Source organism: Corylus avellana, chromosome 10 (assembly GCF_965113065.1).
Source record: "Corylus avellana chromosome 10, dhCorAvel1.hap1.2, whole genome shotgun sequence".
NCBI classification, from domain to species: Eukaryota; Viridiplantae; Streptophyta; class Magnoliopsida; order Fagales; family Betulaceae; genus Corylus; species Corylus avellana.
The window spans coordinates 17,659,078-17,673,285 of record NC_142499.1 but is presented as its reverse complement, the minus strand read 5'-3'; the positions used below and the strand labels follow the sequence as shown (position 1 = coordinate 17,673,285).

The following is a 14,208-nucleotide window of genomic DNA, read 5'->3' as shown; positions in this document are numbered from 1 at the left end:
TTCTGTAAATTTTGTGTTTCGGGAAAGCAGAATCGGGTACAATTCAAGACAGCCACACAGAAGACAGAGGGCATTCTTGATTATGTTCATTATGATGTTTGGGGGGACTAGTGAGGACATCGTCACGAAGAGGACATATGTATTTCGTAATCTTTATTAATGATTTTTCTATAAAGGTTTGAGTGTACTTCATGCGGCACAAATCAAAAACGTTTGCCAAGTTCAATTTGTTGAAAGCTGAAGTGGGGAACCAAACTAGGAAGAAGGTTAAGTGCCTTAGGACAGATAATGAAACTGAGTACACAAACGACAAGTTCAGAGATTTCTATGGGCAGCATGGTATAAAGAGACATTTCACAGTACGCAAGACTCCACAACAAAATGGTGTGGCGGAAAGGATGAATAGGTCTATTGCAAAGAGAGCACGATGTCTCAGGTTGAATGCTAGACTTACAAAGACTTTCTAGACAGATACAGCGAGTATGGCATGCTACTTTATCAACAGGTCACCAAGGGTATCACTAAATGGAAAAGTTGCAAAGGTGTGGACAGGTAATGATGTAGATTACTCTGGTTTGAGAGTATTTGGTTGTCCAGCCTATATGCACATACCTAGTGAAGAAAGATCGAAGCTTGATCCAAAGTCTAGACAATGTGTCTTTTTCAGATATGGGAAAGGGGTTAAGGATTACAAGTTTTGGAATCCGAAGGCAAACAAGGCGATGATCAGTAGAGACGTGGTATTTGATGAAAATTTCATGTTGAAGAGTACTCATGGTAAAGAGAAGCATGTGCCAGAAAGCAGCAGCAGTGATAAGCAGGTGATGCAGGTGGAGTTAGAGACTCATGTGCAGGAGAACACTTCTCAGGGTACAGAGACCTCTACTTTAGGAGTTAAGGAGCATCACACTATAGCCACTGACAGGCCTAGACGCACTATCAGGCCACCAACCAGTTATGGTTTTGAAGACATGGTTTCTTATGCTCTTGCCATCAGCAACAGAGATCCTACTACTTTTCAAGAGGCTATCAATAGCCAAGAGAAGAGCAGATGGGTGGGTGCTATGACGAAAGAGATGGAGTCTCTGCATAAAAACCAGACGTGGGATTTTGTGGAGTTTCCAGAAAGGAAGAGGGCAATAAGGTGCAAATGGGTGTTCAAGAAAAAGGAAGCAATATAAAAAAAATGGGGAGAAAAGTTCAAGGCTCGCCTAGTAGTAAAGGGTTATTCACAACAGAAAGGGGTTGAATATGAGGAAATATTTTCTCCAGTGGTCAAACATACTTCCATCGGAACGGTATTGGCGTTGGTAGCTCATTATGACATGGTATTAGAGCAAATAGATGTGAAGATAGCTTTTCTCTATGGTGATTTGGAAAAGCAGATTTACATGGAGCAGCCATAAGGGTTTAGCCAACTCGGACATGAGCACTTGGTCTGTAAATTTAAGATGTCACTTTATGGGTTGAAGTAGTCTCCAATGTAGTGGTATAAGCAGTTTGACTCCTATATGATCATAATTGGCTACAGGAGATGTGAGTATGACTGTTGTGTGTATGTGAGGAGCCTTGATTATGACTCATTTATTTTTCTGTTACTGTATGTAGATGATATGCTTATTGTAGCTAAGAGTATAGTGGAGGTTAACAAACTTAAGGTTTTGTTGAGTAGAGAATTTGACATGAAGGATTTGGGCTCAGCCAAGAAGATTCTTGGGATGGAGATTCCCAGAGACAAGGATGCCAAGAGATTGTGGCTATCTCAAGCCGGCTATGTGAAGAAGGTATTGGATAGGTTTAGCATGGAGAATGCGAAACCGGTAAGTACACCTTTGGCGAATCATTTCCGTTTGTCTACCTCACAGTGTCCAAAGACAGTTGAAGAAACTGAAGACATGTATAAGGTCCCATATGCCAGTGCAATAGGGTGTCTAATATATGCTATGGTATGTACCAGGCCAGATTTGGCTCATGCAGTCAGTGTGGTGAGCAAGTACATGGCGAATCTGGAGAGACAACAGTAGTATGCAGTCAAATGGATTTTCAGATACTTGAAAGGTACTACAGAGTATGGCATCACTTTTGTCAGACAGAAAAATGATTTGTCAGTAGTCCGATATATGGATGCAGATTATGCAAGGGATTTGGATGACAGGAGGTCGACCACGGGTTATGTGTTCACTCTTGCAGGAGGACCCATATGTTGGAGGTCTATGATCCAATCCACGGTTGCGATGTCCACGATTGAAGCGGAGTACATGGCGGCTGCTGAGGTTGCAAAGGAAGCTTTGTGGCTTACAGAGTTAGTCAGGGAGCTGGGTATTCAGCAAGGCGGAGTTTCGTTGTATTGTGACAGTTAGAGTGCAATTTACTTGGCAAAGAACCAGGTGTATCATGCGAGAACCAAACACATTGATGTGAGCTTTCACAAGATCAGGGAATTGGTTGCTACAAGTGAATTGTTACTTGAGAAGATTCACACTTCTGAGAATGCAGTGGACATATTGATGAAGCATGTTACCGCAAACAAGTTCAAGCATTGTTTGGACTTGACAAATGTCTCCATATGCTAGAAAGGAGAGGAGAGAATGCGGCATTTCCAAACCTATTAGTTCTAGGAGTAGGCCCAATACTTGATTATCTTCAAAGAGGTGAATACTCGCCAAGGTGGAAATTGTTGGAACAAGTGACTCATATTCTACTATTGGCCCATTGGGTGTAATTAGTTTATATGAGCCTGGAGACAAATAAGTTATGAGAGGAATTTTGGGGTTTTTCAAAGTACTTATAATTAGAGCTTTCCTATAAATATGTTATGTTGTAACCATAAATCATTGAATAATAAAATATAGCCGCACTATCTCCTGTGGACGTAGGCACATTGCCGAATCACATAAATCTGGGTCTCAACTTTCTCTTGATCTCTTTCTTTTCGATTACATATTATTCATCATTGTTGTGCATGGTAACAACATAACAGCAAGTAGAAGAGTGGAGGATGGCGACGATTAGCAAGGAGGCAAAAAAGAACACTGGACAAGCACATAGGAGGACAAGATTGACAGAGGAGAGTAGATCGAGGTATGAAAAAAATCAACCCAAGAACTAAATCAATTTCCAAATGGAGAAGGCGAGTAGTGCAATGATGTGCGGTGGAGAAGACGAGTGGCAAATGGAGAAGCGGAGGACGACGGTGGAGGGAGAGATGACATTGTATTGGTGGGTGGAAGAGGAATCGAACAGAAGAAAACACATTGCAAGAAATAAAGAGAAAGGGAAGGCTCCACAACTAGCGAAACGAGATCTCACAAAGAAGAAAGTGGAGTTGAGATATTCTACAAAGAGAAATGTTACACTTCTCAAAAAAAAAAAAAAAAATTCTTTTTTTTTTTCTAAAAATTGATTCTTAAATAATGTGTTACTATCCCATGATATTCATTCCCAACTTTTAAAAACTTTTTTTTAAAAAAAATATAGCATTTCCCTTCTGCAAATAGTTGTCGTGACGTCTATCAGTCTCTGAGGCCGGTCGTTTAGACTTTAGAGGGAAAGGAAATTTTTTTTTTTTTAAAAAAAAAGGTATAAATGTTTGATGTTTCTAGAAGTCGCCACTATGCTATGGAATTCCATGTGTGAGTCAACAAGCATGTGGCATGTAGCAACGATTTTATTCGACACCATTCCACTATGATTATTCCGTTCTACACGTGGTAGCATGCAATTGGTAAGTCCTTTTCCATCCTCCGTGTTTCTCGAGGGCATACCAACCGCATGACGTTCGTCAAGCATGATCCGAGCCGTTCAGCAAGCAACCTATCCTCACACTACGATTAAAATAATCCAACGGCCGAAGTCGAATGCGAGAACCTTCTTTGTCCATTTGTTATAGGGACGACTCCTATTTATCAGCTCAGTGTCTACACCAGTGCTTGTGTCACATTTCAGTGCTTTTCAGTTTGCGATCGAAGGTTCGTATATGTTTAATTCTATTAAATAATTATTTAAATTGCGATTTGTGCTCCGATCGTCTGGTTTTCCGAATTTCTGGCTACGTTTGGTTGCCGAGAAATAGCAGGAAAAGAAGAATAGTTATTAGTTGCGATTGATTTTACACTCATCTGGTCGAACCAGAACCGGAGAAGTAGCTATAAGTCATTGGTTAGAACCGGAGAAGTAGCTATAAGTCATTGGTTAGAATTATGAATTAATAGCCGTGTTTAGAATTATGAATATAGAGCATGAATGATCCGGTTTCTAAACGGAGGGATACAATTGAAAACGATGCTCAGAATTTTGTTCTTTTTGGTGTCTATTTGTTTGTCATATGGTAATCTTATTCTTATCGATGTGATCGTTTGGTTCGAATATAGAAGTAAATCGTGGCCATGGGGAAGAATTGCCCAGCTGTGAGCGAGGAATACCAGAAGGCAGTGGAGAAATGCAAGAGGAAGCTCAGAGGACTCATCGCCGAGAAACGCTGCGCTCCTATCATGCTCCGATTGGCGTAAGATTCTCTCTCTCTCTTCCTAGATGCATACATACGTAGAGTAGGAAAAATGGAAAAGTGAAATATATTCCTTTATTTGACAGAGGAGACGGATGGATTCAAATAAGAAAAAACAACTTTGAAATTGTAATAACTATATACTCGGAGGAAAAATAATATGTATATATGTTCGACATATTCAAGTACTTTCTTATTTTACATTATCTGGAAATACAAAATATGAATATTGAATTTTATTGACTTTATATTATTATTTCTTTCATAGTTTTTAATCACTCCTTTTTATTTTTACATTAAAACATCTCAATTTATTTGCTATACGTTCATAGAATCTGACGGGAAAAGAATATCTTATAACGTAAGTAATAGTTGTTATGAGATTATGTTCTGGGTTAAAGACTAAATTAATTGAAAATATGTAAATATTTTGAGTATCTTTTCTCTACCAAACGCTTTATGAGTGTTTGTGGCTTTTTTGGCGTTGTAGCTGGCATTCGGCTGGTACCTTTGATGTGCAGACGAAGACAGGAGGGCCGTTTGGGACGATAAGGCATCCAGATGAGCTTTCTCACACGGCAAACAGCGGTCTCGATATCGCCATTAGGCTTTTGGAGCCGATCAAGGAGCAGTTTCCCATATTGTCTTATGCAGACTTTTACCAGGTTCTGGTTAATTAACTAGATATTTACCATAAAATCAAACTTTTGTGTTTCCTGTTCCTGTCTTTTGGATTTGAAATTGTTAATTGACTTTGATACTTGTTTGCTTGCTGAAGTTGGCTGGAGTTGTTGCCGTTGAAGTTACGGGAGGGCCCGAGATTCCTTTCCACCCTGGGAGACCGGTCAGTGAACCCCAATATTGTCATTGGTTTCCATTTTATTGTATCGGATGCTTTGGTCTGATTGAGAAGTTGTTGATATTCGTGTGTCATGAATTTGTCAGTATCTGGTATGTTCAAGTTTTTTTTTTTTCTTTGGAATTTGCAAGTTGAATTGTCTTAAACTTGGGAGTCTGATGGTCCTGAATTGAGCAGCTCTGGAGGTTCTTAATATGACTTAAGCTGCTTGTTTGGGACTCAATTCAGAATTAACCCTACATCAAAATGCATTTATAATGAAACTAGTTTTTTGCTTAGTTACTACTTATTGGAAATAGCGTAATCACCCTATCACCTCCAAGATTGTGATTGGTGGCAGAATTAATATATTAGACCCTGAACAATGGTGACTTTCTTGGAAATATGAAAGAAGCATAGGAACAATGCGAAAGAAGGGCTAATATATGCGTGTCAAACTGAATGGGGAGCGCAATGGTGCATTGGTGAAAGTAGGGGTAATCTGCAATACATTTGATTAGGTGAAGCTCTTAATTTCATCTGAGGACAATTGTGGAGCAAATTGACTCATGTAGTTGCAAAGACCAATGGCATCTAAGGGATTAATTCATAGTTGAGCAACAACTCAATCCATGAAAGGGGGAGAGTGGATTCTGTGATCAACTTCTTTGACAAAGGAATATATGGTGATCATATTGAATTCAAATAAGGCAGTGTATGGCTTTGTGGGTTCTGACAATTCTAGTCAGATTGCATTAGGTTTCAATTTTCGCCAGCTCTAGTGGATCTTAGTCCTTGAATTTTGAGCCTAATCTTTCACTCTACTTGAGCCATATATGTTTGTTGTATTAATCTCAAATAGCATTGATGACTCATGACTGCTCGGATGTTTCAAAAAGAGGACTTGAATTTTGGACCATGAAGTTGAAAATAATTGTTACCTGTACATTTGGATAAATTATAACTGCTTATTGGGGATTTGCTATGTAAAACGTTGTTTTGTATATATAGTCCCTTCCACATTTATTGCTGCTGCTTGAATACACTTTTGTTAAGGTTTAATTTGGAAGTGGCACATTCCCCTTTTCACCTTCTTGGTTTCTAGTCTCTTCCTTGTTTATTTAGTTGCTTAAGTAGCTTTATGTGCGGTCTGGAGTGGACCATCCTATCTAGCTTTTTTCTTTTCTTAATGCTTTATCCACTACTGTAGATCACGTCTCTATCTCCCTTGGGAGGGTTGCATGAATGTTCACAATTAGGTCAAAACTCATGCACAAGATAAGCTAGCAATTTGAAAAATTAAATGTTAGTCTGGAATTTTCAGATTCTTTTTTTTCGTTTGGAGGAAAACTTTGTATTTCAATTTTTATTATTTTAACATGTATATTAGTTGTAGTCAAGTATGTTGTTAGACTCCAGCGTATAATATTACTTGATTATGAGATACTAATAGTATAAACGGTTGATTCTAAAACATACTTATTTATCTCAGGACAAAACTGAACCACCCCCAGAAGGTCGCTTGCCTGATGCTACCAAAGGTTAGTTAATCTGTTTAAAATCAAGTCAAAGCTAGATCATTACATGTATCTAATAACTCATCAATAACTTCACTAATGTTTTGTTGTCACTCAAGGTACGGATCATCTGAGGGATATTTTTGGCCACATGGGTCTTAGTGATAAAGATATAGTTGCTTTATCTGGTGGTCACACCTTGGTATGTTCATAATATATGAAATTCTTTTGCTGCCTCCGTTGATAGGTTGTTGCTTGTTTTGTTATAATGGAATATTTTTACTAAAACAGAGTTTTAGCAATTCGTGTATTGTAGTTATTGATGAACTAAGATGCTTTTGGAATCATTTTACAGGGAAGATGCCACCAGGATCGTTCTGGATTTGAGGGACCCTGGACCAACAACCCTCTTATTTTTGATAACTCCTACTTCAAGTAAGACACATCTCTCATTGATTTCTTGTAGATGGTTCTCTGGCGAAATTGATTGTATGCAATGTTTTCTTGTGTAATCATCTCATCATTGGCTTGCATATAATATTGTGTACTGCGATTTCGTTTTTAAAAAATGTATTGTTTAGGAGTTCATTTTAAAAAAATTGCGGTCTGAAAACGTAGAAATCTGTGTTTTCAAGTCACATGTACGGAGTGTGTTTATAAAAACACACAATTTTAAAAGCTAAACACATAACTACATCTTTAAAAATCACAGTTTTTAAATCACTTGTTTTGAAATCAATATTTTTAAATGGCATGTTCAAACATCCCTAAATATCAATAAGGATTCCGGGGGCCAAGACAAGAAGAAGCCAGCTAATTGGTTTGAATCTAATTCTTTAAAACAGGGAACTCCTTAGCGGAGAGAAGGAAGGTCTAATCCAGCTGCCATCAGATAAAGTTCTTCTGGAGGATCCGGTCTTCCGACCTCTTGTTGAGAAATATGCTGCGGTGAGTGTCTATGTTTTACAGTCTTATTTATTAAAACCATATGTAGTTTTTGGATAAACAATTTGCCTACTATCTTGACAATTATCTAATTTAACTTCTGGTTCTGCAATTATGCTTCAGGACGAGGATGCCTTCTTTGCCGATTATGCTGAAGCTCATTTGAAGCTCTCGGAGCTTGGGTGAGTGAGAAACATCGTCTTCTTCATTTTTTTCCCCCTTCAATTGCCTGATGCATGTTGAACTTTGTTCCTCAATCTGAGATTCGGCTTTTATATCACTTGTTAGATTTGCTGACGCCGAATAGAGAATTGGAGACTTGAAATGTGGCTGCTGTCAGGCGTCTGTATATTATGAAGGTTTGCGTGCTTTGATTTATGGCGATGATATTATCTTTGGATTGGCGTGTGTAATATAACTGATATGCAAAAATAGCTAAAGCTTTGGTGTTTGGTGTGCTCCCTTGGTGTGACAATTATGATTCACGACCCCAACAAGGGGATGTTACGTGTTGTGCCTGTTGGCCATCAGAATTTATGTTGTACTTGATTCCTTCAATTTTTTTCTTGCTCTTTTTCTTTTCAATTTGAAGTAACCATTTTTCTGTATTCTGTAAGGGAATAATTACGAAGAATGGAACATTGTGGGACGTCGCGGTGTTCCGGCGTAGTTGTTAAGATTGAAGTTCAACGGTGGTTTAGGTTGGCTGGAGCTAGCTCAGGCCAAGAGCCAAGTCCTACAAGGAAAGAAAAAGTGGAAAGCCTTAAAAAAAAAACGAGGAGAAAGTAAGTGCCTTTTTGTAAAGATAGAACAAAAGTCACAGGTTGATTAAAAGGCAAGCCCTAAAATCAACCCCACTAACAATGACCCATCTTGTTCAAACTCTGAAAAGTCATCAAGAGGAACTCTTTGGGGTTGGGGGTTTCCTTTTCTCATGAGCTTCCACCACCATCATGCTTTAAATCCATACCCTATCACCACATGCTGTTTGGATATTAATATTGCCAACTACTCCAACCGAATCCAAAGATCATTTCAATTTATAATTAATAATCTTGATTAGGTTAAGGGCCTCTACTTTGAGTAATGCCATAACACTCCCATTTTCCTTCCTCTTATTTATTCTTTAACCTTTTTTTTTTTTTTTACATGTCCATACAAGGGGAAAGAAAATGAGAGAGGATTTGAACTAATGACACTGACCTCGGCCGTTTGAAAATGCATGATATCCAGCCAATTGAACTACTCATTAAAAACTATTTACTCCATAACTTGGCACAACCACTTGAGACAAAAAAATTTGCCAGCCTATCTCCTAGTCGGCATCATCCCAAACCACCATGTAGGGGTGGTCGAGACCACTTGATAAAGGACTTTTTACAATTTTGAAAGTTTTTTTTTAAAAAAAAAAAAAAAAAAAAAAAAAAAAAATCAACCCAAATAATAATAGTGTCCTTCGTCGCAACCACCCAAATGGTGCATTGGCCATTGGGGCATCGTTTGGCAACAACCAACATCCTGTTACTATTTATCAACAAAAAAATCACTTCTAACATTCACTTTTTATTTTTTTTCAAATAAAAAAATTATTATAAAACAAAAAATTTCACTTTTTTATACCAAGCATTCTTATTTTTTTTTCTTTTTTCATAACAAACATTTTCGTCACCTGACCACTAAAACCCCAAAAACCTTATCCAAACGGAGCTTGTGATTCATGGAGGCTAAGCAAATACTTCGCCTATAGGCTATAGGTTTGGTGTTGTAGATTAATTTGACCCTTAGTCAACCAAGAAAATCTTTTCTTCTCCAGCTTTGCGTTGAAGCTGGTCAACGGTCGACGAAGTAGGTGAAGACAACCAATAGAATCCTAGAACACGTGTCTTGTCACTTGTGTGTGAATATTTAGACCTTACCTTGATTACCTATACGGCTATACTTCTTTTTTTTTTTTTCTTTTTTTTTTTTTCTTTTTTTAATTTAAAAGGTGGGAAGGGGCGATCAGTGTAGTTTCTCCCCTTGGGCGTTACCATCAGGGTTTCCACCCACTGTAGAATGTCCGGTTTAAGCCATAGCTATACGGCTATACTTACTCCTACAAACATCATTTCATCAATCAAGCAAAATGTTTTGAGGGGATAGGCCCACCTTCATTTAAAACTTCTTTGTTAAATATCTTATGATTATGAAATGATGACGCATTAGTTGAAAATTAATTTTTTTTATAAGTATAACATTTTTCTTAATCAAATTAGGTTATTTATTATTATTATTTTTTTAAAAAAAAAATAAAAAATTTCGGGGCCAACCCTTTGGCCATCTTGCTATTTTTGCACCCCTAATTTTTTTAAAAAAAATAAAAATAAATAAATAAATTAGGTGCAATATTTAAATTTTGGGATAAGATTGGTCAAATTGAAGAAAAAAAAAATTGCAAGTTTGGAGAGTGCATTGCAAAAATTGAAATATTGGAGGTCAAATTGAAAATCGCCTAAAACTTTGAGGGGTAAAATATATTTTTCCCTAAAAATTAAATTTTACAGTAAAATGAAAAGGATTTATTTTGTTATATTTAATAGTGTATACATGATATATCATTTAAAATTTTTTAAATAAGGTGTAAAAACATATAAATCATGAAAGCTATGGATAAAATGAAGAGAACTTTTGACTACATCTAATGGGATAGACATTAGAGTGATGATTTGTACTGAATTGAATGCTAATTCTTTCAAACTTTTATAATCCGATGTAACGTTTCACTTTCACCGGAATATATAATATCCGATGTAACGTTTTCTATTTGGGTGTACCGATGATATCATTTTAGCCATAATAAAATAAAATGAAAAAAACTCCTATTTGACAGTATATTAATATAGTTGTTTTGTACTCTTCTGTCTAGATAGATATTAAAAAATGCTATATATGCATGAAACATGAAGTAAAGTACATTTACTAATATTTCTAAATTATTACGTAAATTTAAATTAAAAACTAATTTAATTTAGGAACAATGAGATAATTTTCTTTTGAAATTTAATAGATGTGTATGATATGTAACTGACGTTACGTGACTATTACATTGTTCATGCTATCCCTTGTACGACATACCATGGATGGATAAGGATAGGATTGTTTTTGTTTTTGTTTTATAATAATGCTTATTCTTTATTTATTTCATAAAAATATAACATATTGCTCTAACAAAATAATATCATATATATACAAGAAGATGCATCCATTGATAAGAAAAACAACAAGATGAGAGTGGGAGTGATTGTTCAGGTATGGGATGCGGATGGATTTGTTTTGGCCTCAATGTGCACCACGGTGTCTTATATTACTGATCCGACTTTAGTGGAGGCTGTGGCTGTTTGGAAGGTTGTTGGTTTTTGCAAGAATTTAGGTCTTCAATGGGTTTTTTTGGAGGACGACGCCCTTGAAATTGTGAACACTTTGCATCAAGATGAATCTTGTTGGAGTCGGTATGTGCAATTAATTGAAGATAGAAAGTCATCCTGAATAGCCTTCAAAGCTGGACGAATCTTGATGGAGTCGGTATGTGCAATTAATTGAAGATAGAAAAGTCATCCTGAATAGCCTTCAAAGCTGGACGAATCTTGATGGAGTCGGTATGTGCAATTAATTGAAGATAGAAAAGTCATCTTGAATAGCCTTCAAAGTTGAACGAATCTTGATGAAGTCGGTATGTGCAATTAATTGAAGATAGAAAAGTCATCCTGAATAGCCTACGAAGTTGGATAGTTAGACATGTGAGGAGGGAGGCAAACGAAGTAGTCCATCGCCTAGTGAAACTTGCACTTGGCTAATCTTTAGACCAGGTATGGATGAAGGATAACTCCAAGTGTATTCAGAACATTGTATTTGCCGAGCAAGATTATTTGGTTAGATTTTTATAAGAATGACTCATATATATATATATATATATATATATATATATATATATATATATATATATATATATATATATAATGTAAAATTTATTCACCAAATATGATATTGATCTATCATAACTTTCTCAACTAAAAGTGATTTCATAGCTTTTTCATTTCCACTACTGGCGCATTTTCAAACACATTCATTTTTGTTGCCTCTATCATCACTCTCAACTCTCAAATTAATGTAATCTCTTTTGTTGCTTCTATTATGAGTGATAATCATTCAATTTGTCTCATAAATTTTATGTCGTTGGTCAGTAATTTACTCCCATAAACGAATTAGAAAGAAAATGAAAAATAAACTGAAAATCTTAGATCGCTATTCTGAAAATTTCATGTAAACAAAACCTTAAAAAAGAATAGAGAAAATCAAAACCCAAAAAAATAGAACAGAAAAAAAACTTTACCCGTAGATTGTTACTGAAAACTTATACAGAAAGAAGACAACTAAAAACTAGTGTAGTTTTGCAAAGCCGAGCATCATTAGACCCACGTTGTTCATGAAAAATAAAGAATTGAGAGACTATAAAATGGCATATAGGAAAACATTAAGACACAACGGTAAAAGAACATCGCTCCTAGTACAGCCCAGGGGTAGCACCAATCTCTGCAAGCGCGTGAGACTTGTGCACAGAAAATTCCATTTTAGGGGTAGTAATTTTTTTTTTTTTTTTTTGTTCATTGTCGAGTTTGAATTGTATTAAGATATATGTATAAAATTATGCAGTTTTAATTTTAATTGAATTTATTTAACTAAATAGGGTAGGCTATTTAATCTTAACTCACCAATTTTATATTGAATTTACAAGTTGTGTGAAAAGTCGTCGACCACCTGTCAAGTTTTTGTTTTATGTTTTTTTAGCTATTTAGGGTTTACTAAATCATTTCATGGCCTTGGAGATGTTTCTGTTCTCCTCCTTATCTCTTTTAATTCTTAATTTGTAAATTTAAATTTTAAATCTTTTGTTATAGATAACACATGTTCAATAAAATTGGTGCTGAACTGATATTAGACGATTTTTGTAAAAAATTTAGATAGAAGTTTTATGCAAAGACCTTAGGGAGTGTTTGTTAAAGGATTTTGATTCGATACTGTAGCAAAAATTGATTGAAATAAAATAAAAAAATAAAAAAAAAATAAGATTTTTTTTTTTTTTTGAAGAAAGTGAAAAAGTAAGAATGTTTGGTATGAAAAATTTAAAAAAAATTTATTTTGTAGTGATTTTTTTATTTGAATAGTAGTAAAAAGTGATTGGTATGATGTAAAAAATAAGAGAATGTTAAAAAAAGAAAAAAGAAAAAGTAAGATAAATAGTAACAAATCAAAATCGTTTAGCAAACGGCCCTTATTTGCTTTTATTGCTTACCCTACAAGTAAGTTCTCAGCAAAATTTTATTTCAAAATAACATTATTGCAAATCGGTGTAATCACTTAACTTAATTTGAGAAAAGTCCACATACTCACCTCAAACCACCACTCCATTGACAATGTGCCCCCCAAACTTTCAATTGTGACAATATCTTCCCCAAACTACAAAAAATTGTCAATGTTCCCCTCAATGATGAAACTACTCTCAGTAAAATAAAAACTAAAAATACTAAAACTTCTAGAAAAAACCTAAAACTAAAAAAAAAAAAAAAAAAAAAAATATCCAAAGGGTGGCACATTTAATTTTTTTTTTTTTAAAAAAAAATCATTTTTATAAGAAAAAAAAATTCTATTTTTTGTTATAAAAATTGAAAATTTTTGTTTTGTTTTATAACTTTTTTAAATAAAAATTTCCGTTTAAAAAAAAAATTCCATTTAAAAAAAAAATCGTTTATATATATATATATATATTAAAATTAAAAATTTTCGTTAAAAAAATAATTTTTTTTTTTGAATTTATAGGGGTATTTTTGTCTTATTGAGAAATATATAGGGGCATTTTTATCTTTTTGCTAGCCTTAGGGGGAGACATTGTCACAATTAAAAGTTTGGGAGAAACATTATCAATTGAGTGGTAATTTGAAGGGTATGCGAACTTTACCCAATTAATTGTGTAATTTTTTTTTTTTTCATAATTAAAATGTTGGAGTGTTTTCAAAATTGTACCGAGTGTGTGATACACCTCCACATAAGCATGGACCAAGATTCCTTAAAACGAGGAGTGAAGAAAACTTCGGGAGCGGAATAGAATGACGAAAAAACAACGGGTTCCTTTAATAAACGATTTTGTTTTGATACTGTAGCAAAAATTGATTGATATGAAAAAAAAAAAAAAAAAAAAAAAAAAAAGTAAAAAAAAATATATATATATATATATAAATTTTTTTTTTTTTTAAAGTGAAAAAGTAAGAATATTTGATATGGAAAAATGAAAAAAAAAAAAGTTTTGTAGTGATTTTTTAATTTTAATAGTAATAAAAAAATGATTGATGCGATGTAAAAAGTAAGAGAAT

General features: G+C 34.8%; 1 protein-coding gene across 1 annotated transcript; it reads left to right on the top strand.

Moving 5' to 3' along the window:
- The first annotated feature begins 3,878 nt into the window (after positions 1-3,878).
- On the top strand, positions 3,879-8,362 carry LOC132191918 (L-ascorbate peroxidase 2, cytosolic). The gene is made up of 10 exons (XM_059607052.2): positions 3,879-3,968; positions 4,371-4,504; positions 4,995-5,169; positions 5,283-5,348; positions 6,835-6,883; positions 6,979-7,061; positions 7,215-7,294; positions 7,705-7,807; positions 7,928-7,986; positions 8,093-8,362. The coding sequence occupies exons 2-10, from the start codon at positions 4,386-4,388 to the stop codon at positions 8,109-8,111; spliced, it is 753 nt and encodes a 250-aa protein (XP_059463035.2). The 5' UTR covers positions 3,879-3,968; positions 4,371-4,385; the 3' UTR covers positions 8,112-8,362.
- The last annotated feature ends 5,846 nt before the right edge of the window (positions 8,363-14,208 follow it).